This window comes from Gallinula chloropus (assembly GCF_964237585.1).
Source record: "Gallinula chloropus genome assembly, chromosome: 12".
NCBI classification, from domain to species: domain Eukaryota; kingdom Metazoa; phylum Chordata; class Aves; order Gruiformes; family Rallidae; genus Gallinula; species Gallinula chloropus.
In genome coordinates, this window is record NC_140097.1 from 13,094,198 (window position 1) to 13,117,359 (window position 23,162).

At 43.3% G+C, this 23,162-nt stretch overlaps 1 protein-coding gene across 1 annotated transcript in view; it reads left to right on the plus strand.

The window, feature by feature from the left end:
* CHCHD6 (coiled-coil-helix-coiled-coil-helix domain containing 6) overlaps positions 1-23,162 on the plus strand; it is a 109,483-nt gene that overhangs the window by 39,686 nt on the left and 46,635 nt on the right. Inside the window, exon 5 of the mRNA XM_084269662.1 lies at positions 17,451-17,521. Coding sequence (XP_084125788.1) covers positions 17,451-17,521 — 71 coding nt within the window. The remainder of the gene's footprint in view (positions 1-17,450; positions 17,522-23,162) is intronic.

The following is a 23,162-nucleotide window of genomic DNA, read 5'->3' on the forward strand; positions in this document are numbered from 1 at the left end:
AGGATGCAAAAAACCTTACCAAAACAAAACCAACTTGTGGAGAATGACTTTGAGAAGAGTCTTCCCAAGTGCTGTCAGGCAGGGGCTGACAAGTCCTGCTGCAGAAGAGTTTATTTTCATTTAGTGTTTTTAGTCACTGTAGTGGAAGTTGGGTAACTGTCATCATTCTTCTGTGGGACCCCAGCATTTTTCTTGAAGCCTTGTTTAGCTCTTGCCTCCAATATCACGTGGCTGTGTGTGCCACAGGTTAACTTATACACTCTATAAGTTCTCTGTTACCAGATTCAAATCCTTTTTTCATTTAGTATCCTTTATATGAAAGAGAGAAAAGGAATCCTCTTCATTGTTCATTATCTGTGACTTCTCTCTTTTACCTTCCCACTAAGCTAAGCAATCCTCACCTTTTCAGCCTCTGCTTCTGTGAAGGATTTCCACCCCCCCCACCCCAGCTTTCTTACTCTACTTGTCTTTGGGTCTTTACCCACTTGTGGCTCTGAGATGTATTGACCAGAATTGAACTCAGTAGTTCCCTTGAATGCAGTAGAACATGTGAATAACATTATCCTTTTATTTTGTAATCTCTGAAATCAGAGTACTGAAATCTGTTGGGCAGAGCACAGATTTGGAAGCAAAAAACCGCTCATTTTCTAATAACTGTTTCTCTTTTGGGAGTTTGAAACAATTACTTAGTCCATCTATCTCAGTTATTCTCTTCAGTCTTATCTAAAATCTTCACAGGAAAGGGCATGTATGGGAAAATAATTGCAGTGTTTCAGCTTTTGGGCTTTTCCTTGCATCTTCTGTAAAGCATGAGCAGTATGGTGGTGAGTACAGCAGGGCTGTGTCACAGTAAAGGTCCATCTAGTTGGATATGCTGGTCCTGACTGTGACTGAAAGCAGGTGTCCAGGGATGAGTGTGTGATCAGGGTAAGTACATGGGATCCTTCCCCCAGGTGCTTTGATCATCCTGGCCAGTCAGTTTTGAAACTTTCCGTATCTATTTAATTGTCTCTGAGAAATGTGAACCAGTACTGTGCACACAGTGCTTGGGATATGGGTGGGTCATGAGTATATACAGTAGTTGTATCAGAATCACTGGTTGGGTCTCTCTCTTTGTAGTGCCTAACGCTTGGTTTACGCTTCACACTTGTGTTGAGCAAATGCTGCGCGCTACTGCTACTAGCAGGATTCAGCTGTTGGAAGGTGTGAAGCTGTACTGGGGTTAAACCGATGCTCCAGTTTCTTGGTGGGAGGGGTTCTTCCCCCTGCACCCTTCATTATCAGTTTGTCAGGGGTTGTGTGTGTCTGAAGGGGTGATAGGGTTTGTTCTGCCTGTGGTGCTGTGCACGCTTTAGGCTTTCTTCTAATCCAATTGTATTAAATAAATTCCTTGCAGATCAGGACACTGGCGATGCCCTTGGTCTTCCTCACTTTAACTCTGGTAGTTCATTTTAGTTGTGTGTTTCATTCTCTTGGGTTGCTCTGTGGTTTTGTTTTGGAATGCCAGAGGTGTTTCTGCAATCAGGAAGATTACAGGGAATAGAGCCTTTGAACTGACTGTTTCTTACATGACACTGTGCAATGGCAGGATTTGGGAGCTGGTGATACAGACATTCCTCTCCACACCTACATTTCCAGCATGACTGTCTAATCTCCAGTAGTAACTCAGTAATGACACCTGGGTAATATAAGTGGTTAAACTTCTGACTCTGACTTGTTAGGGTAATTTTATCTCTAATCCATGCAATTTGGAATTGGTCCCACAAGAAGTGGGTCTTGTCTCAAGTGTTTTGAAGGAGGTTTTGTACTGTAGTGTTTTGGGCAGAAAGAATGAGAGTTGGACCTAATAATCTTTTAGGAGAACCTTAGAAACCCTCGATTTTAGAAGCTGAAGCTGATGTTCTTTCATGCATTTACATGTTACTGAGGGGCAGGGAGGGAGATGGAAAGAACTTGGTATAAGCAGTTAACGTATAGGCTGCTCAGAACTGGGATTTTCACTAAGGACACATCCTTTAGCCAGTATGATAAGAAAGAAATGCAGCCTCCCCGGAACCTTCAGACACCAGGAGTTTTCACTTACCGTATTAGTTGTATACTTTCTCCCAGGTAAATATTTGTTTGACTCCTTTTGCTGTTTGGGTTCTTGCTGGGTTTAACCTGACAAAGGTTGAGGGCAGTGCTGGAGTGTAGAAAACCACGAGTAGGGCTTTGGAGTAGTGCAGAATGGCAGAGCGAGGCTGAAGGTAATCTGGGCAGATGAAGTGAAACTCCTTGCTATAGATGGATGTCTCTTCTTTGTTTGGATTTTCCTAAGCTCTGGCTCCCACGCTATCTTTTATTAGGTAGATGTGGACTACTGTGAGCAGTGGGTACATTAGTATGCAACGTTTTTCTGCTTGTAGTGTTTCAGAACAGTAAGTAGCACAAGAGGTATTCATAAGCTGTAGAGTATTTATGCAAGTGGAAAAGGAATGCATTAAGCAAATACCTTTTTTATTTTATTAATAAGGTAGACTGCACCTTTTCTCTGCTCAGCTTCACAGATCTTGTAATTTTGTGTGTGGCATTCACCTTGTTTGATTTGTTTAAATTAATCTCCTTTTGCCCTTGTACTTGCCATTTAATTTGTGTTTGTAAAGCATTTAGGATGTGTAAGGAACGGGAAGTGAACTTATGTTTGTTTGTGATTCTTACTGGCCTTGATCCTTCTTCTTGGAGCTGTCTCCCACGTCACCAGTACGTGTGATCCACTGTCATTCTTATGCCTTTTGGCCAGTTAATCATCTCAATAAAAATGTCCATGGGGAAGGTGACAGCAGCCTGGGGAAAAAAAAAGGCTTCCATAATAGTATGTTGATATTGGGTCTTCCTGATTGATTTTAAGCAGATTCTGCTGGACTGAACAAACTGATGTTACCTGGCAGAGGTGGTGGGGGATTTCTTTTGAAGGGGATGAGGAATCAGTTCCTGGAGTTGGGATCCCAGGCTGTCTGTGTATCCATGAGACCTAAAGGGCACTTGCCCACCTTTGAAAAAGCAAGCTATGCTGAGATGTTACCTTCAGCTGAACCCTCTGCCCTCTCCGTGGGAGTTAAAGATTCAGTGCCCTTTTCTAAATGAGTTGATATGCCTTGGCAGGTGTCACCGACACCATTTACTTTCTCACTAAAATGGCCTATAATGTCTTAGGGCTGGATGTGAGCTATTGCTGTGTGCGCAAGGGCAGCTTTGTTTGCCTCCAGTCGCTGTGCTGCCAGCCGCTAGCCTGCTGCTCCAGCCAGAGACGTGGTACTTTGGGGAAGAATAGCTGGTGTGAGCCAAGTTCTGGTCTCAAAAAATTGGTTTCCTTTTCAGAAGTATCACTTGTCCCTGCCTTCGTGATCAATCCTTACAGTATTCTGTACAACTTCCATTTTCTTACCTGATTTGTTCAGTTCTTTTCTTGCCCCCCTGCCCTGCTGCAAACCTTTCCTTCTTCCTCCCTTCCTTCCTCCCTTCCTTAAGCCGTGCTTGATGTGAACCTACACCAATTGTCACTCAAAAAAGCACTTTGCCTTTCATGCCAGTGGTGCAGTATGAAGGAGCGCCTGGTTCATCGAACTGTTGATTTTTATCTTCTCAACACAAGATAGGCTGATACAATCTGCCCTTAACCATCCAGCCCAGTCGCCTGGGCTGTCTGTCTGAGGCTCTGTGGCCATTGTCTTTCAGGTGCCCGTGGCTCTCGCAGTCTCTCAGGGCACAGCCCTTGATATTTAGAGAACTGAAGATTTTGTCCTACGTGCGCGTTAAATTTCTGAATGAGCACAAAATGAAAAAAGAATGAACCTGAAATTGTTGTCTGAACCGGCTCTGACCTCCCATCCTCTTCCTCCTTTCAGTTATTCGCAGACATTAAATGTCATGCTGGGGGAGGAGGAGGCACCACGGCATCCGTCATTTCTCTTCTCCGCTGGTATCCGTCAGGGCTGAGCAGCGTCTAGGGGAGGCTGCCTTCCTCATGCTTCGCCGCCGTCTCCCTGTCTGCAGGGAGAGGTTGCGTCGTGGCTGCTGTTGGCCAACTCGCAAAGTGACTTCCAGTGCCCTGTGCTCAGCTCACCCATTTAGCAGCTGTTTTGCTGAAAGCTTGTAAAGTTTAGTAGTTAATATACCTCAGTACACCAGCTTTTAGAGATCAGATAAATTGATCGGTAATTTGATGAACTCAAAGAACATCTATAACAGGGTAAATAAAATGTGCTAGATGTCAGCACTGCCTCTCTGCTGTGGCTGCAGCGTGTACCTTCTCTCTTTGGTGTGTGTTGACTGATGCACAGTGCATTACATCAAATTACAAGCAGCCTCTATGCAAACAGCGACTAAGTGTTTGCTTCCTCTCCGGTGTGCCCGATTAGTGTAGAGATGCGTTTGCAGTCTGCGAGCTGAAGGGTGAACTGTCAGAGCCTTACGGTGATTTTTGTTTCCCTGGCATTTAGAGTACCTTTGCAGAGGGAGAAGAGTGATGCTTATGGGCTGCTTCATCTTGGAGGAATTCATCCTCAGGCTCGACTTGTGAAATAAATGTGGCAATGTGTGGTTTGAACTTAGTGTCTTAACACTGAATTTAGCAGCTGAATTTAGATAACAATCTGGTATCTGGTCTCATCAGTGTATCACTATGAACACTTGTTAAAGGCAGAACAAAAAGACCTAAAATGTGATCTACTCTCTTTGTTTGAACTCGACACCAGAGTTTTTGTCAAGTCTAGTCCAAAAAGAGCAAAACAAGAGGTACCTTTGTCTTACTTTTGAGACCTTTCCCTGTTATCTAATATCTGTTACCCTCCCTTGCCATTTTTTTTATCCAACCCATTTTCCTTTAATTTCATTCATTTTCTTGTTGCCTAATGGTTTAAAAGTCTGTTATCTCCCCCTTTGTGCTGCCTATATGCTTGTTTATAAGCGGAATGGTATCTCTAAATGTGTGTTTATACAGATAGCACTGTTACCAGTAAAACCAGAGCTGCTTTTCTGATGGGAAGCAGTGCTTGAGTGCACACAGTTGTGCACACAGGTATACACACAACACGTGCATGCACAAACTGTCAGTCTCATCCATTTTTACTCTGTTGCAGCTGTACCTTAGCACCAGCTACATTATCCTGCTGCAATAAATACCAGTGCCGCCTGTTATTTCCGTGTAATTCGCCGACCAGTGTACAATTAATTTTTGGTCCTGTTATTGCAGTATTGGCCATTTTATGAAACTGTAGAGAGTTAGCACAGTGAATTGATTAAATATGTTCCAGACCTTAGGCTGGAGTCTGCGTGTCTGCTGGGATTCGGATGATTGAAGCTTGAGTTCCTCTCGGGATATTCCACATTTAGACTTAGTCTTGGAAATTGTTTCAGGTAGACAAAACTTCCCTGTGTGTGTGGAATCCACCTGCACATCAGCCTGACTTTGGGGAGTCAGATTTCTGTTTCAGCCCACAGGGGTCCTTCCACATGTGGCAGGAAAAAAAAGACATCGCTATTGTGACTTAAAAATAAAGCCAAAGCCTGGGCTTGTTTTGAAAAGGTCCTTAAACTTCTGGCTCTGCCCTTACAGAATATGCTGTCATCTTGTTAATGGAAAATGTGGCTAATTATTCCTCTGTAAATTGGGCAGACCCCACAGAGCATCTCAAACTTGTGCTGAATTAAGTAGTCCAGAGATCAGACTTTACAAAGGGACTACTCTGCGCTTACAGCGGCTGTACCTTCTGAAGTGAGTGTGTTTACTAGTTTACTGTGGGTGTGTTAAATACATGTTTCATGACTGCCTAGGGCCACCACTCTGAAGGTTTTTCCCCATCTGCCAGTCATTTTAAAGAAACATAAATAAAAGAGCTATTCCAATTTCTTGAACATATAATGTGCGTTCCCAAGAGACCAGAGTGACTCAGAAGTAGCTTGTAAATAACATGTTCTAATGTTCTTAAATATATGTGCACAATCAGGCTCGCCATGAGGTCTTGGGCCATTGCAAATGGTATTTGCTTCATCTGTCACAGACTCTCCTGATCCCGGGGTGATGTGTGGTGGGTTTTTGGTTTACTTGTTTTTTGGGGCTGGCCAGTGGTTTGGCTATATGCTCTGCTGCACCAAGAATGATTGCAATCACAGTTTGCCATTGAAGACTTTGACTCAAATGAGGATTACCTGAATGAGCCATTTGCAGTCCAGCCCCATTGCAAGCATGAAATAATGACTAAAGTTTTTTGTTTTGTTTTGAATAAAAATAGTAAACATCCATCTTGTGCACTGGAACTGTGTCTGAGAGTCCAACCCTGAAATATGTGGAGAGGAGAGTTTTGCCCTGGTGGGTATTCATCAGTGCAGTTACCCATCAGATCATAGGTGCTGCCCTGCATCGAGGACAGTGACAGCAAGGAATGTCCACAGAGTCAGGGACCACCGAGAGGTCACTTAATCTCAGTCAGCCTCCAAGGGGTCACACAGGAGCGGGAGATGGGGGAAAGAAATGCTGGAGTGAGATAAAACTCTAAGCCTCTGATTTGAGAAGACTTGTAATAACTAGGTTATTTTAAGAGAGGAGCTGGCTTTTCTTTTCCTTCCCAATTATTGCATTTCTGGACTTTTTGTAAGAAAAAAGGCTGCATTCCTTCTCCTTCCTTCTCCCTCCCCATTCTTCTGAACAGAAGCCAAATTTTTTGCTTATATAATTCCAAGCTGCAAGGTTGCTGTGAGCTTGCATGGCTGGGTCAGTGGGGGAGTGCTTGGATTTATTTTTTTTTTCCCTCCCCTAGAGATGTCTTAGGATGTGCTGGATGGTACACAGAGCTCCTCTAATTTGCCCTGACATGCAGCAAGCCTGGAACTGGCTGGACTGTGGTTCTTAAAATGGAGGAGACAACGACTCACATGGGCGTGTGAAAATGCTGTATCGTGCACCCGCCTGGGCATGTATATGAATTGAACGTAATTTTTTCCACTGTATTTATGTATACCACAAAACTTCCTTTGGCTGTTAAGGGGATTAAGTGTTGTATATGAGACCTTTCACCCCCGGGTCTTTTGTTCAGATACAGCTTCCGTTAGCAGCAGCAAAAAGCCATTACTTTGTGATGCCTAATCAGTCATTCGTGTGGCACCAAGATAATAACTCTTCCTCCAGTTAGAGGCAAGGCTTTGTTGCAGGAAGAACAACAAAAAATAATAATAATTGTGTCCCAGCTGTCGATTTCTGTGGTAGGCAAAGTGCATCCCTGTGAGGAACACAGAGTTTGCCCTTGCCAACTGAAAATAGGACAGGACTGGGTTGGGAGTTTGTGTGCTCACCTCTGTGTAGAGAGGATTTGGCTCCAGGACTGCTGGTTGTGGTGTTTGGGTTTTCCCTCCTCCCGTTGTTCCCTGGCAGAAGTATCGCCCTGTCCCTTCTTTGGGACTCTGTGATCAGATTTCTGAGCCCAGGCTGTCCCTGATTCAAGGGTGAGGATTCTTTGGTTTGTGCACTGGTTATAAACACTGACACTTTTTTCATGAGTATGAAAAATCCACTTATAACACCATTTATAACACCATTTCCCAAGCCTTTTCTAGTTATAGAGTTTATCAGGTACAGTACCAAACCCCAGATAATGATGCTGCTTATGCCAAAATGTTTCTTTTGGAGCTTGAAGTTGACTTTTATATCTCTTCTAATCCCAAAGCCAAGGTCTGGTGGTGTTTGCATGTCGTACTGCTTACTGTTAGAGACGGTGTCTAGAGGTTACATTCAGAGAGGAGATTTACCTTGCATCTACGGATTCGTGGCACACTATACGTGGGACGTTTTTTAATGTTCCTGAGGTGACTTGGCAGCAAGGCTTCACAAGATTTTTCTGGTTTCATATTAATAAGTGATTATTCCTATTACTCTATAATGGGCTGAAAGTGAGAAATGCCTCGTTCTCTTTCCTCCACTGGGATTTTGTAATGAAAGTACAGAAAGTGTTCAAGGCCAGGTTGGATGGGGCTTTGGAGAACCTGGTCTAGCAGAGGATGTCCCTGTCTGCAGTAGAGTTGGAACTGGATGGACCTTGGAGTCCCTTCCAACCCAAACCAGTCTGGGATTCTATCAAGCTGGTGGTGACCAAATGCTATTGAAGCCTGTGAGTGACATCATGCACCAGGGCTGTGACAGTCATCAGTGGTGAAGGAGTGGTCTCTGCTGGAGCATGGGAATGAAGCATTCGTGTGGCTGTCTCTGCTCTCCTCAGGCATTTGATTTTCATGTTGATGTTTGGGGCTCAATAACCCTGCTGTGAGAATGCCTCTTTCCTCCTGATTGGTGGCCTGTGGTCCTCCTTGTCTTTGGAGACTTCACGAGCTCTCAGCCAGCTACAGGGATGTCTCTTCAATGCCATGTCCTCTTCTGAGGAGGCAAAACCTCTCCGTTAAAAAACACGTGTAAGATCACTAAAGGCAGAGAGAATGAGACTGTCAAATGATGGAAATGAAATTCCTTGCAAATATTTTCTGATTTCTTTCTTATTCCTTTTACTATCCCTTCTCCTTTGTCCTCCTTGGCTTTTTTTATCTCAGGATAAACATCATATTTATATTTTTTACCATGTGGAGAATTTCAATCCATTTTGAATAGCAAAATAAATATAAAAAGATACTAGTCACCTTTTCTTTGGAATAACTGATGCCTTGCAGGGAGAACTGAAGGTTATGTGACAGTGGTATTGGGAAGGCAAACCAATGGAATTTGTGTTAATCCATTTTCTTGTTATCAGTATTTCATTTTACATTTTACTTTTGAAGTAATAATATTTTTGGTTGTATTTTACATTATTGCATATTACAACCAAATATTTTTGGTCCTAATAACTTGTTGTCTGTAAAATAAATACACTGTTGCTTTGTTTGCCCAAGTCTTACTAATAAAGGGGAATGACATCAAGTTATCCTTGTAAAACTACTTTTGAGCTCTGGAGTTGGAACTTTTTCCAGGTATTCATTAGCTGAGGTTTCTAGATCGCTGGAAGGTAAGTGAACATTGTCCTCATTTAAAAAGTGAGACCCTAATGCTTAAGGTTAGTATTTCTATAATAGCCTTTGTTACTTCACTTTTTGGTTGTCTGGGTATGGTGTATTTCTTCAGATGTGCTGATTACCCATAACTTGGGCTTGAAGTTTTGAATAATGAGCTCCTGAGCATCTCCAGGCAGAGCCGCGAGCCAGCGGGCATCTCTGAAAGCGTGGATTTGTCTGTGTCATTAACCGCGCACGGTGACCTGTAAAGTCCTAGCGGTCTTTTTGGCTGTAATCATTAAACCAGCCTCTCCTACAGGATACAGTGGGAAGAGAAGCTGCCAGTGCAGCGAGGCAACCCTGCCTGAAAATACAAATATCTTCAGAAAATGCTCTGGGAGTAATAATAATAAAGAAAAAGTGCGGCGGCGAAATAAATTGCAGCTGATACAATTTTTCTTCCTCTCCCAAGTTTGCCTCTAGTATGGCAGTTTTTCTCCTTTTGATAAATAAATGCAAAGATGAGAATCGCTGCCAAAACCTGTCACATTTCTGGAACTTTCAGCCCCTGATTATTCACATTAAGCCTCACCCCCCCCCCCCATAGCAGTACAGTATTCTGAATATGTACACCCACCATTCTGTCAGATCTGTGCAGTCTGCGTCTGGTTCATCTTCTGTGTCTTTGATGTGCTCCATAACGTAGGCAAAGAGAGGTCTGATAGTCTCTCTAAAAACCTGACAGTTTGTGTGACAATCTGTCCACGAATCCACAGGCTCCTTGTCAACCAAATGAGCCTTTGAATATCAGAGGTTTTCGGAACAGTGCTTGCAGCATTGCATATGCACCGAGGGGAAGAGTACAACAGGCTTCCTTGTAACCTGAGAGATGTCTGCATTTTCCTTAATCATTCCAGGGACATCTCATCATTGCTTTCTGGCTGGTTCTCAGCCCTGCACATGTCGGGGTTATTTTGCAAAGCTTGATTTACTGGAAGCTGCACACGGAGAATAATTTGCACTTGAGGGTAGAGGAGAAACCCTGGGAGGGGGGAGAAATTGTAGGCTTTGGTGTACCTCTGGGTTCTGGTGTGGTTTTGTTTGTTTGCTATTGTGACTGGCTTCCTGGCAGATCCCTTTGCCTGTGCAAGTGCGTGGATGGGATGCGTTTTCTTCAGCTTTCTCTGGCACGTCCTCCAGCCTTGGGTGCCGCCTGTTCTGGCTTCCTCTGGGGATCCGGTGCATCGTGTTCCTTAGCTACCTGTTGTGGAGAAGGATGGGGTCATGAATATAATTTAGATTTCTAAAATTGGGACAGGAACTGTTAGCTGGTTCAGCTGCTGCAGTTTATAACTGGGGCTTAAGGATATTCTCAGCAGGGAAAGCGGGAGTTTCAGCTGCAGCGGGCCCGTCCGAGGCGGTGGGAGTTCTGTTGGAGGCTCTGTCAAATACCAGCTTTGGCGTGATGGCATCAAACCTTAGCTATAATGTTCTTCCCTTCCCAAAATAAGCTCCTGTGATGGGCCTGACAGGGGAATGTACTTAGTATCTTTTTTTAATGTATGACAAGTACTTGATGACTGCCAATTTTCAGTTTGGGGTTTTTTTTTTCCCTTTCTCTTTTCCCTCTGAAGTGCTGGTCAGCCTCCTACAGAAACTTCCAGCTGCATACCCTGGCACTTATGATATTCTGGCAATTCCCTTCTTTCCCTCTTCTCCCCTTCGCACTGATTCTCTGCCCTGTCGCTCTCTTGGACAACACTCAGTTGTTAGAGGCAACATCCTAAGATGTGGGAGTTCATCCTGGTTGTGTGATGATAGGACCCAGGTATCTGTACAGGACCACTGCAGCTGCCCAGCATGGGCGCAGGGATTTAGCGGGCATTGCCTTGGCATTACAGCCATGGACACGACATTATCCATGCAGGTCAGCCGGGTGTAGGACTTATCTGAAGCAGATGCTTGAAAGCAGTTGATGTTTAATCAATGCCTGGGAAGCCTGCCTACCTGCACAAGTGAGGTATCATTGATTTGGGCATTTACTGTGAATTCTTCACCGAAGACTTCTTGCTCCTATATTAAACTTCCAGGTAGGAGGAGAGTGGAGTGATATTCTCCTACAACAGTTTTACCTTTAATCTGGGCCTTTCGCGTTGCTGCTGCTGTCCTTGTCAAAGCCTGGATTGCCTGCTGGCATTTTATGGCCTTTCACTTTGAAGATGCTTCTATTTTCCAGAGCTTGTGTTTAAAGAATTACTAATGCTTTGTTTGCAGTCTTTCAGGATGGTGTGCTTTAAAGCAACCTCATATAAATGCAGTGTTTAATTCTTTCTGGGGTTTTTTTTTGCTCCTTCTTCCCCTTTTAATTACCTTTGTAGTAGTAATTTCTTTGTTGTTGGCTGTCTTTCTGACTTGAAGATAACATGAGGCTTTTCTGTGTGTTTCCAGTGAGGAACTTGCAGCTCTTTGGAGAAGTCCTTAATTCCATCTTTCTGTGGGGTACCTGTTTTAATTGGACTCTTCCTAGGGTACCTTCATAGAGACAGTCTGACTCCGGCATACAATCTCAGTCTGGGTCTGTAAACCTGTTTTCACCCAGATGGAGTATCTCGGTGTGGGACCTGGTTCTGGGAAGTCCTGGGGTGTGTATAGCTTAGTTCGATTCGCTTTGTACTTTAGGGGGTGTAGCTTAACCTTTCCATGCCTAGCTTGCTATCTGTGGGATAAACCCAGCTGTGGTCCTTCTCCGCCTCCCTCAAGTTTTCTGGAGATTGGTATTTTGTGGGATTTTATCTGCGTGAAGCTGTCTAAACATGATACAGAATTAATATTTTGCTTTCAACTCAGGATAATACTACAGTCATGAGAAGATCTGTTCCAACAAGCATATACTTCTGCTCACGACTGGTTTAACTTTCCTGTGTTGCTACTGCGGACACTGCTCTCTTTCTGTCTTCTCTGAATCTTAATCCAAAATTTATGATCTCACAGCTTATTGCCGAAGGAAAGAATAGAATGACACAAATTCAATGCTCTCATTTCATTATTGGTCTCAGCGGGAGGAGTGGATGAACCCACACATGAGCAGCAAACAACAGAGCTGTGTTTAGAAGTTGGCTTTGGCTGAAAAAAACCTTTTTTCTGTATCAGCAAGCTGTTTGTAGTTGCCTACATCTTTCTTCTATTACCTTTTCAGAAAAAAACATTTGAATTCGCATAAAAGCAGTTTAACCCTTGGCTTCTGTGCTCTCATGATATGCTTTATATGCATATTTCTCTTCCTTGCTAATCGGCCTCTATGTGTATGTGCATTCGTGCTTGATAGGAATGAGAAAATATGAATGATCTCTTTTAGCTGAACGCTAGCTGACACCGACAAACAGGCTGAGCAGGAACTTGGGAGGAGTGAGCTCAGGAGGTGAAGAGATTGCGTCTTACAGCATGTCCTGAAAGTCCCAAGCTCCCTGTTCTGGACCAGAGTTGATAGCAGTGATTGATGGTGTAGGTTGACTCGAGCAGATCCAAGTGGTCACCCCATGAACAGATCGGTTCAGCTCCTCTGCCTCTGTACCTGCGGGAGGGGTGCAGGTAGACGGGGTAATTTTTCAAATCTGTGAGGAGCTGCTTGCAGGAGGCCTCTGAGCAGTGAGGATGAGCAACCTGATTTATAGTGCGTGCAAAGCAGCGACCCAGGGAGGTGTGTGGTGCCCATGCATGCCTCCGCTTCCCTCTGGCACTGCTGCCGGCAGAGCTGGTTCCCAAAGCCTGCCCTAACCTGGCATTTTTCTGCCCCTTCCCCCTGTCCCTGTGGCAGCAGCTGTGTCTGGGACCACGTGCGTGTTCCCCGTCCCCAAGCACGTGCAGGCAGGTGACAGTCATACTGCTTTTTATTTCTGGCTCTGGAGGCAGCTGGAAGAAGGAATCTGAATGTCTCCCAGATGCCATTTGATATATGAGAAGTAACCCCTTCTTCCCTTTCCCCCTTCTCTCCCAGCTTTGTGGCATTCCCTACTGGCGTGGCATGCTGCCTGTTCCCCCCGCCGCCAGCTCCCGTGCTCCTTTCGGCTCTCGTGGGGTTTGCCGCAGGGGGTTTGCGGGACGCTGGTGAGCGCGGATGTCGGGAGGGGGGATCGAAGCAATGCGTCTGTCAGGTGCGAGGCAGATTGTACCATCTAATCCCCCGGCTGTCGTCTGCAGCATTTGTCAAGGCCTCCGCTGGCCTGCTCCATTTCATCGGAGGTATCGCTGGCATTCATCTAGGCTGGCAGCATTTCAACAGCTGTTAATCCTCTTTGTATCTTTAAGCACTGTGACCACTGACAAGCTTCTATACTCCAAGGTGTCAAAATATCTCAAGACAGCTTGCGGTGATGGCGGTTGGGTGTTTTTTTATGAATCCAAACAACTTCTGATCTACTGACCCAGACTGAACCTGATGGAGAAATCCGTGTCCTGGTGTCAGGTTGCTGCTGCTGCTTGATGTTCACAAAGAATTTCGCCTAAACTCTGATTAATTTCTAGCTCTTCATGCTCACGTTGCTCGGTTTTCTGTTTTACGAGTTATTGCAAGTAGCGCCTGTTTCACCGAAGTTGTAAGGAATGTGGTTTAATGTCAGTGTGAGAATGAGCTGGCAGGGTTTCCTCTTATGCTTCAATTACTTTCCCTCCTGAAATAACCCTGAGAACTCAGTCTTCTTACTTTCTTTGCTATATGTTGTGGAAAGGGCCTGGGCAGTGTAGCGAGGTGTAGTAGTGAGCGTTGGGAGTTTCTCCGCGTGTTTGCAGCCAAGCAGGAATGCTGAATTAAATTACTCCAAATTTAGCTCTTAAGTTTTAAAATTGGCTCCCTTTGGAAGGGGAATTTTTAGTGCAAGGGTGTTTTGGGAGGAGTGGGGAGCAAGGATATAGCAACAAATCTGTTGTAGAAAAGCAGCAGGGCAAAAGAAAGTGGTTCTGTTGGTCTTCAGGCTCTAGTTATGTATTTTTATAACTTCTCAGTGTTTTTATTATTTGCTACGAACCATCATTTAATAGCAGGAGAAAAATCTTTCCAACTAACATTTCTTTGTTTAGTTTGTTTGTCCTCTCTGGAGAGCTCTCTTCCCACATGACAAAGCTCTGATGTTCTGAAGTTGGCTCCCCTAAGGCTCAGCTTTATTGAGAGAAGTGAAACATTTTAGGTGGTTCATTCATTCTTTCTGTGTCTCTTGTTATTTGAGCCTCTGTGGTGTCCTTTGGTCATGTTTTTAAACTTATTTCTGCAACTAAGACTGCCAGGAGCTTTATTTAATATTAGTTGAGGTCTTATGTTCAACTTTTTCTTTGTGAGCTGCCATTTTATCTCAAGCATCAAATATTGTGAGAGTAAATTAAAAGCGGCGTTGATGTGTTGTAATTTTGTGTTGAATGTTCTCTCTCTTACTGCGCAACTGAATATCGTTTTATGAAGCTAAAGGACTTCACTAAGACTACAGGCAGCTGAGACTTCGTTTCAAGTGCAAATTCCACACCTTGGTCCTGCTTGACTAGCCCTGGTGCGTGGGTGGCTCTGAAGCCGCGGGAGGTGCAGTGGTGGGTCCTGGCTTGGTTCCTCGTTTGCCACCTTATTGTAAAGTCCTAGATTTTTGTAGGCCGTCGAAACATTGTCCCCTGGCACAGCAGGATAGGGTCAAGTACTGAAAATGAAGCAGATCTTGCATCTGAAGTCATCTAGTTGAGGACACTTGGAGACCTAGTCTCTGTAAGTGGAAGACCCAAGTCACGGATCCTGCCGTGACTGTGCCCCGTGCTGAAAGACCTGCTGCTCATTTAGCCCATTCGTTATTCATTTAGTGTTTAGGACAAAAGTGAACCCAACTTTCCCAGCATAGGAAAGGGCCTAAAGGCCAAGGAAAACCTGTTTAACGAGTCTGAACAAACTCAGGATTAAATGGAAAAGCTCTGTTTTTCTTATTTGGGGAAGCATCTGAAGGTAGTGATTCACCGAATTGGAAATACTGCTTCTTTGGGTTTTAGGGCTTTTTGAGGGGAAAGGAGAAGGCAGTGAGGTCTGACTCAAAGGAAGAGGCTGAGGTGGATCACATGCAAAGATGTTTCCTTTTCATTTTTACAACTCTGCAGCTTTCATCTTCAGGTTGAAGGTCCTCTCTGCCCCTCCTTGATCTTCACATTGTGCCATGTGCCTTGTGGTTTCTTTGAGGTCAGGTCTCTCCTCCTTCCCTTCCCTGAGATTCTTGCCTCTCCGTTCAGGTTCTCACTTGCCTTCTTTTCATCAGCTTCAGGATCCGGAGCTATTTCATACTGGTTTCTTTCCCAGCTATTTTTGCCCGTCTTTGTAGCTGATGTTGTTGCAGATGGGCCTGGCCATCGTACTGGGCAGTTGTACTTTCTCTCTAATAAACTAGACAAGGTTGTGCCACAGCCGCTTTAATTGACAGCGCAACCAGTAAATGAATCGGTTGGCTATTTTTTTCTTTCTTTAGGTGGGTTAAATGCCAACCTCATGCTGGGTCTCACGTACAACATATTTGTTCCTGTTTTCCTCTCCTGCTGCTGTTTCACTGCAGAGTGCTGCAGGCTAATAGTATCTGACGGGGCTACTTCCTATTGCCTGAAAAATGTTTAATTTTACTACCTTGCTTTTTCTCTTTCCTACTTTCTCTGGTGTTGATCTCTCAAATCGAGTCCCTTTGAGAAATCAGTCAGTCTGAAATATGAAAATTGCTTGGGTAGTAATTGGAGAAACGGTGAGACTTATGAAACCCATGGAGATAACGCTTACATCTACTTATTCACGTTATTTAATTTTTAATGGCAAATTTAATTAATGAAGCGCCGGTCTTGTGGTTTCACGTGTGAATAAGTAACAGCAGGGAGCTAAAAGTCATGAGCTCTGTTTATAGGACGGAGAAAAAGGCTCCATTACGAGCTGAACTTTCCATTATAGGAAGGAGTAAAATGGGCTTAACAGAATAGAAGTTTGACCATTATGTAACAACTAAGTATATAAAAACTTTAATGACTATTTGCTGGCAAAGATGCATTCTGAAGTGGTTACTCATCCATGATTTCTCAGTTTAAGCCTGTCTCCTAGGTCAAAGTTTGGAAAAGCAAAGTCTGTTCTGTGGGTTTTTTCGATATGTGACATAAATTCAGGCACCAGAGATAAAATGCTTAAATATAGCACCTTGAAGCCTCGGCTCTGAAAACCTGTATAAACCTCCCAATTAGCTGAGCTTCACACAACTCCAGTGATACAGGCAGCTGTTATCCCTCGCCTGCAGATGGAAAATGGTGACTTGCCCAAGATTGCACAAGTGGCAGAACCGCTAATAGAACTTGAGTTATATCTGTCCTTTCCTTTTTCTAACCACCGAACAATATGTGTCGTCTCATCATGCGCAGGACCACAGCTGCATTTATGGGAAAATAAATGAAGAGCAAGAATAGTATTCTATATAAAATGACCAAATTTGGGGAGAGATGAGATAGCAGCTAGAACCGGCCCTAAATGAATAGCTGTCCTCGCCTTCAATACCGTTTTGTCACTTTTTTGATTGATTATTGCATATTTTCTGCATGTGGCTTTTCAGACCGAGGGCCTTGCAGATGAGTTTTGAGTGAGGCAATTGCAGCTATTTCAGTATAAAGTCCAGAGGCTTTACCTAAAGCAGCTTCATCAGCAGTTTAGTAACACAAGACCTTGCAGCGGAGTTGCTGGGGGGTGCGCAGCCGTTCCCTGCTGCCGTTTGTGCTTGGGGGGCTTGTAAGTGCAGCAGAGAGGGGGACCTCATCCTCCGTGTTCAGCGGCTGAGCAGTTGTGAACTAAAACTCTTTCTGTGCAAGCTCAGGAGAATTTAATGCAAACCTCTTAAGCCCTGCAGCAAGACACTCCAGACTCTGCTTGGCAGCGCCTTGACTGATACCTGATACGCCTCCCTACGTTGTTAAAAGGGAAACAGGCAGCATAATTTTATTTTAAAGAATACATAACGTAAGTAGAAGCGCTGAAATGTAAAATGGATTTTCCAGTGCTAGCAGCCAATTTGAATACTTGCATGTTGGTAACTTAGAAGATCCTTCACAGCAATTAATGGGGAAAAAAAAAAAAAAGAGAACAAAAGACAAGGAACTCGAAATGCCTTGATGCTGGAAACACCTTGTTTTTGTGGTTCCACGGAATAATCAAAGCTGGTGGTTGGTTGTTATTGACCTTTTCCCCCCTCTTTCCCTTTGCAAAAGTGAAGTGTGGAATGGAGGACATGTTGTGGCCTTGATGTGCTTTGCTGGGAAGCAAAATCAACTTTTTAAGCATTTCTTTCTTTGAACTGAATATGCTGTTTGTGGTTGGAAATCGTTATTAATTATAGAAGATAACTACGTGACGGGATAAGATCTGAGATGCCTTTAACTTTTAGAACTGAGCATTATATTCTTTGTTTCAGAATGCAGAGATCTACAAGTTGACATCCGAGCAGTACCAGGAGGCAGCCACCAAGGCGGAGGAGTGGATAAAGTGAGGAGCCATTTTTGATCTTTTCAGCAGTTCCAGTTGTGTTCCATGATGCTCTGTGTGTCGCCTCTGGATAGTCCTGTAAAGGGAGTGTGAGGTTACCCACTGGCAGGTTATTTAGGGGGCTGAGGAGTTGTGAGCATCCTCTCACTCTGCTCCAAGCTTGACAGAATTTGGTATAAAGTTGTTACATATTGGGAGGAGGGAGAAGACCTGGACGTAGAAAATTCACATTTATTGGGAATATTTAACAGGTTTTTAAAAATGGCAACGGAACACTTTAATCTGTTCCAACTCTGCCCCAGTGTGTTTAACCTATACATTGGGCTAGTGCATGGGAGCAGGAAGAATGGCACCACTGCTAATATTTTCATTGTCCAGGGAAGAAAAAGGTAAACAGTTTAAATCTTAGCGCTGTAAATTTCAATCAAAATAGAGATGTAATTATCATGAATATTTTCTTAGGATGAGTGCAGTGATTTTCCTGACCTTTTTTATTGGCCTTGGTAGAGTTAGCAGACCTTTAATGTTGTCTTTTTACCATGAGCATATTTAGTGTCTAAATTCCATTTGTATTTGCCAGTAGTGTTATATAGCTTATTGTTCCACATGCACTAACAGCTGTCCAAGAAAAAATATTTTCTATAATTCTTTAATATTAATGAGTCCAAAGCAATTACACTGTCAAAAGCAGCACTCAGATCTCAGTTGGGTAAACAGTTGGCCAACATGCAGTAAACTGGAGTAGCAACATATGTAGTCCAGTTGGGTCCGGTCCAGACTGTATGATACTTTAATTGCATAAATAGATAATATAGTAGTGATGAATATGTTAGTGGGGTGTGTAGTATATTGTGCTGTCTTTATTTAAAATTATATTTGGCTGCCAAAGCATCACATAACCTGTTGTAATTTCACATTTTTGTTTGGACAGTCAAGCAAGAAGTTGCTAAAGAAGCCAAAACAAGGCAGCTAACACATTGCGTGCATTTTCATGCAGTTTTCCATAGTAGAATTCTAAATTCTGGTTTTCAATAAAATTTTAAAAATTTATAGGACAGAGTTCTGACAGAATTTGATCGGTTCAGTCTTTTCGTTGGTTTGCTTCTGCAGATGTCCAGCCAATTGTTGGAACACATGTAGCCATGATTTATCCTTGTGACTTTGTAAAAGAAGAGATTGGGACCTTGGGTGGTGACTTTCACTTGCTATTACAGACTGTAACCTATTTTCTATAGTAGTTTTAAGTTTGGCTCTTGAGGTTTCAGTTTCATTCGGTCTCTTCTGTTTCTTGTGGAGATTAAGTCTGGTAGCATAGGAAACTCTGGCACCGCAGCCGTGACTTGCAGAGGTTAGTGGCTGAGACCAACACAAATGCTAATGCCTTTGAAGAGTCAGAAAACGTGTTTATGGTCTCTTAGGGGTTTTTTCCCCTTTTCTTTGAGCATTCGTCATCTGCCAGTCCCTGGCTTCTGGCCTTATTGTACAATGTCCTTCTATTTGAAGGCCATATGAGCTTGAGCTGTCGTAAAGGGACAGATCCTTAGGCTGTCTTCCTTGCAGCAGAAAGACAACTGCCCTAATGTGAGTTTTGTGTGAGAAGATGACATGGCTGGGAGACACACTGAGAAGGGATAAACACTAGTGTGGCTCTAGTGAAACTGAGGGAGAAGGTGAACATAGTACTTTCTATTTCTTTACAGTAGAAACAGCTAGCAATAGCCAGGGTTGAACTCAGTTGCGTGCTGGAGTGCTTTCAGTGTTTCACTGCGAGGTTTTTGACCTGCCCCTGGCACTTGTGCCTTGTGACACCAATCTACCCTACAGATGTTGTCTCTTGGCATTGTATATCAGCCTAGCTTATGGAGGAAGAGGACAGTAGAGCCGTGGCTACTCCCACAGTGAGCAGCCTGTTTTTCAGAGTCCCTGCTGAAGCAAAGATAAGTAATATCTGAAACAAAGCCCCAGTGTTTTCTTGGTGTTTACTGACTTTTGTAATTCCATTATCAACACCTACAGCTCCGCACAAGCGGTCAAGTGTTCCACAGACTGTTTCCTCTCCTTAGCAGTTATCAAGCGTTGCAGGATTTAGGAATATTGTACCAGCTTTCCACCAGCGACCCCTCACAGCACGCCTGCGAGGCCAGCAGGTACACCTGCCTCTCCCCCTTTGTATAGAAACAGAAGTGAAGTGCTTAGTGCTGAGCTTCATATGAAACCACTGACACAGTCAGTCGCTCCCGCGGAGGCAGGATGCTAGGCTTGATGCCTGCATGGCCTGACTTGTGCAGCAGACTTGGTTCTTCATTTCTTCACCTGAACCCACCCTGTTCCTGTCTCTGTGTTGCTCCTGCCTCAGTGTCTCCCCCTTTGTTCTGGGCTCTGTCCAACCTGTTTCTTTCTCCCAGGAAGAAGATCCTAGCAACACGAAGCCACTCAGCACAGCTTTCAGCACCTTAAGCAACTTACCCTTGTTGCTTACGTGCTGTGGTGTGTTGGACAGTTGCCACGGACATATTGTCTCAATGATGTTGTTATAATTGGTGCATTATTCTTCTTCTCTTTTGTTAACCAGCAGAATTAAAGTCTGGGCACCTAGAACTCTTTTCCCTTTTCCTTCCCTGTTTAGCAAACTGTGCACATCAGTAACCACCCACAAAGGAAGCAGCATGTAAATAAAAAGCCAGCGCTCCCCGCCCTTCGCTTCGTTCCACATCCTTTTCTCAGTGTTCATAGAGCCATGACTCAGACTGGGTTTAGAGAAGACAACTTGCTAATCCCCTCCCCGCTACAGAGAATAAAATGGCATTTCATTCCAAGCTCTATTAATGCACTCGCTCCGGGGATAAAGCAGCACTCCCAAAAGGCAGTGGCCAAATTTTTTTTCTGTTGCGTTGTCTTTGTCTTCTTTTGAGTGTTACATTTAGATTAGCTTCTGAGGATTAAATGTTATTACAGCCCCTGAATCTGTTAAGAGGTAGCAAAAAACCATCAGTAAAGAGGTTATGGCTTAGTGCAGGCACTCTAGATTTATCCTCAAAATGCTGTTTTTTAAAAAAAATTGATTTATTTTCTTTTGTTAAGGCTGTCTTATCAAGTTTTTATTTTATTTTTGTAGTTGTTAAATTTGGATGCAAGAATTGGCATGGGTGGGGGATGTGAGTCTCAGAAAGGTAAAGCTACAGGAGTGGGGTGAAGGGATTAGGAAGCTGTTAAAAGATAAAATTATTCTGAAGCCGAATTTCTCTCTGAGATCTCATAGTTTGCAGGACTGTTACTGTAGCTGCTTACCTATGGCTGTGTTGCTTTGCATGTTGTGCTGAGAGGACTGCATTTGCTTTGTGCCTTTACCAAGGAGTGTGTAAAAGACATCAGTATCTTACCCTGATAGAGATCAGCCTTGAATCCAAGGCAGCTTTCCAATGGAGAAACTGCCAGAGAGATTTACTCCATATGGGACTTAGCATCTAAGAGTTCCATTTAATGGTCCTAAGATCTTTAAACTTAATGGACATGAGTACTTAAGGTGATTACGTTAAAGAAACTGGCAAGTAGTAAGTATCCTCGTGGGCTGAAGGTGGAGTAGAGAAGCACACGGACTTGGTGGGGGTAGGGGAAGAAAGTTCATAGATGGGCTGTCTGCTGGGAATGGGAAATTTATGGCTTGCTTTCTGTACTCATGGAAATGAAGGTTTTATTGAATTGCACAAAACTTTGAGGCTGATGGCCCCTCAGTTAAAATGGCAACGCTAACTGGAACCTAGAGGGAACTGCCTTTTTTCTTTCTTGTTTTTTCCTTGTTCCTGTAGATCTGGGAAGTTTTTAAGATAGTTACGTGGTGATACTTGAGTGTTTTAATCTTAAAATCTTCTGTGAGGCCTCGGGTATTTCAACAGAGGGCTGTGCCCAGGAGGTAAGCTCTGAAACAATTATGTGGACAGTCGTGAAGCCCAAGGAGTGGAAGGGTAAAGACATCATAGCTTTCAAACAAAATTGCTCTGGGATTTCTCCTATCGTTAGATTAGATAAATGATTAATTCAGTGCTGAAATTAAGAGGCTCTGCAATAGGGATTTAAGAGTCTTCAGGAATAAAAGACTGATTACTGCAGGGAACTCATCCCCAGCTTTATCTCAACATAGTGCTTTTTTTTGTCCTGAAATGATGATATCTTCACAAAAAATGGGTTGGCTCCATCCGGGTCCTGTTCTTCCCTCAGCACTTGGTTTGTGTTGGCTGTTCCTGCTTCTGTCTGTGCTGAGTCTGTTCTGTGTAATCTTTAAATAAAGAGATGGTCGTTAGTCAAAGCTTTGCTGTTTCTCACTTGTATAAAGTTGCTCTTAGGAGAAAATTGGAATATTGGTGTAAAAGACTGTAAGACATGAGTTTCCCCAAAGTTATTTCAGGAGAGGGCAAATGAGTTAATTTTGAAGAGGGTAAAAGAGTTAATTTTTGTCAATTTTGAGCTATGTGTCATGGTGTAAATTTTACTGAAAGAAAAACTTTCAATCATTTTCAATTGTGCTGCACAAAGATTTTTCCCTTGTTTACATTAGAATGTAAACATTTTCTTTATGAATTCTGTAAGGCTCCTTGTTAAGCAACTGTTTGTAGCAATGCATTGGTTTCTGAGCACGGTATGCCCCCTTACTACTTCAGGGATATGGTATGTGGTAGTAGAAGTCAAATATGTGTAACGGATGTGTGTAAATATTCCAGTTGGGCCAGATGATTCTTTTTTGGAACTGAATTTTAACTCCTGAAAATTTATTAGATTGTATACTTTATCTGAACTGCCAGTCTTCCTTATGGAGTTCAGTTCTTGGGGATTACAAAGATGCTTGTTCTAAATAAGACTTTCCTTCTGCCCAGTTAGTAAAATGATGTTCTAATCTAGTGTTCTCATACCGTCTTTCCTCTCATGCGTGGTGGGGGATGACTAATAAATCAGCCCAATGAACTGAGATTGCAGTTCTGTTAGTGCTGAAAAACTGGTATAAAATATTAATACATCGTTTCAAAATTGCAAGAGCATTTCTTCAAAGGTACGTTGGTAGAACTTGGGAATTTATAAAAGAAGACCTGAATAGGAAAGGAAGAGGTGCCAAAGATTCCATGTAGCTTATTAGGCATGTTTCTATTGCTATCGATTTTTACATGGAAAGCACTTGTATTCTGGAGTAATATTGCCATTATAAAACCCTTAGATCAGGGTTTGTTGGCAGGCCAAATTCCGATTGTTTTCAAAAGCATGGATATTTGTGCAGCTGTTAAAACAAACCTCAGACATACTTTGTGCATCAGAGTACATGAAATATTTCAGTTCAGAGCTCTTTATCATGAGGAATGCAGTGAAAATAGAAGCAGATCTCTGCCCTCAGATTGGAAATCACATAGTCTGCTGTGTACCACGGTGGAAACAAGGTTTCTCTAGGTTTCATAGTATTTTATTGTGCATTTAGAGGTGAAGACAGGTCTGCGCCAAAGTGGAGAACTACTTGTGCCTTTGGTGCCCCCTCCCCATGGCTTGAGCAGAGAAGGGCCTTGTGAATATTAATTAATGACCCAGCTCAGCTTATTCGCACTGTGTTGTCTCTGCCTCTCTCTTCCAGTGTGCGTGGTGGGTGGTGTGGTGGGTGGTGTGT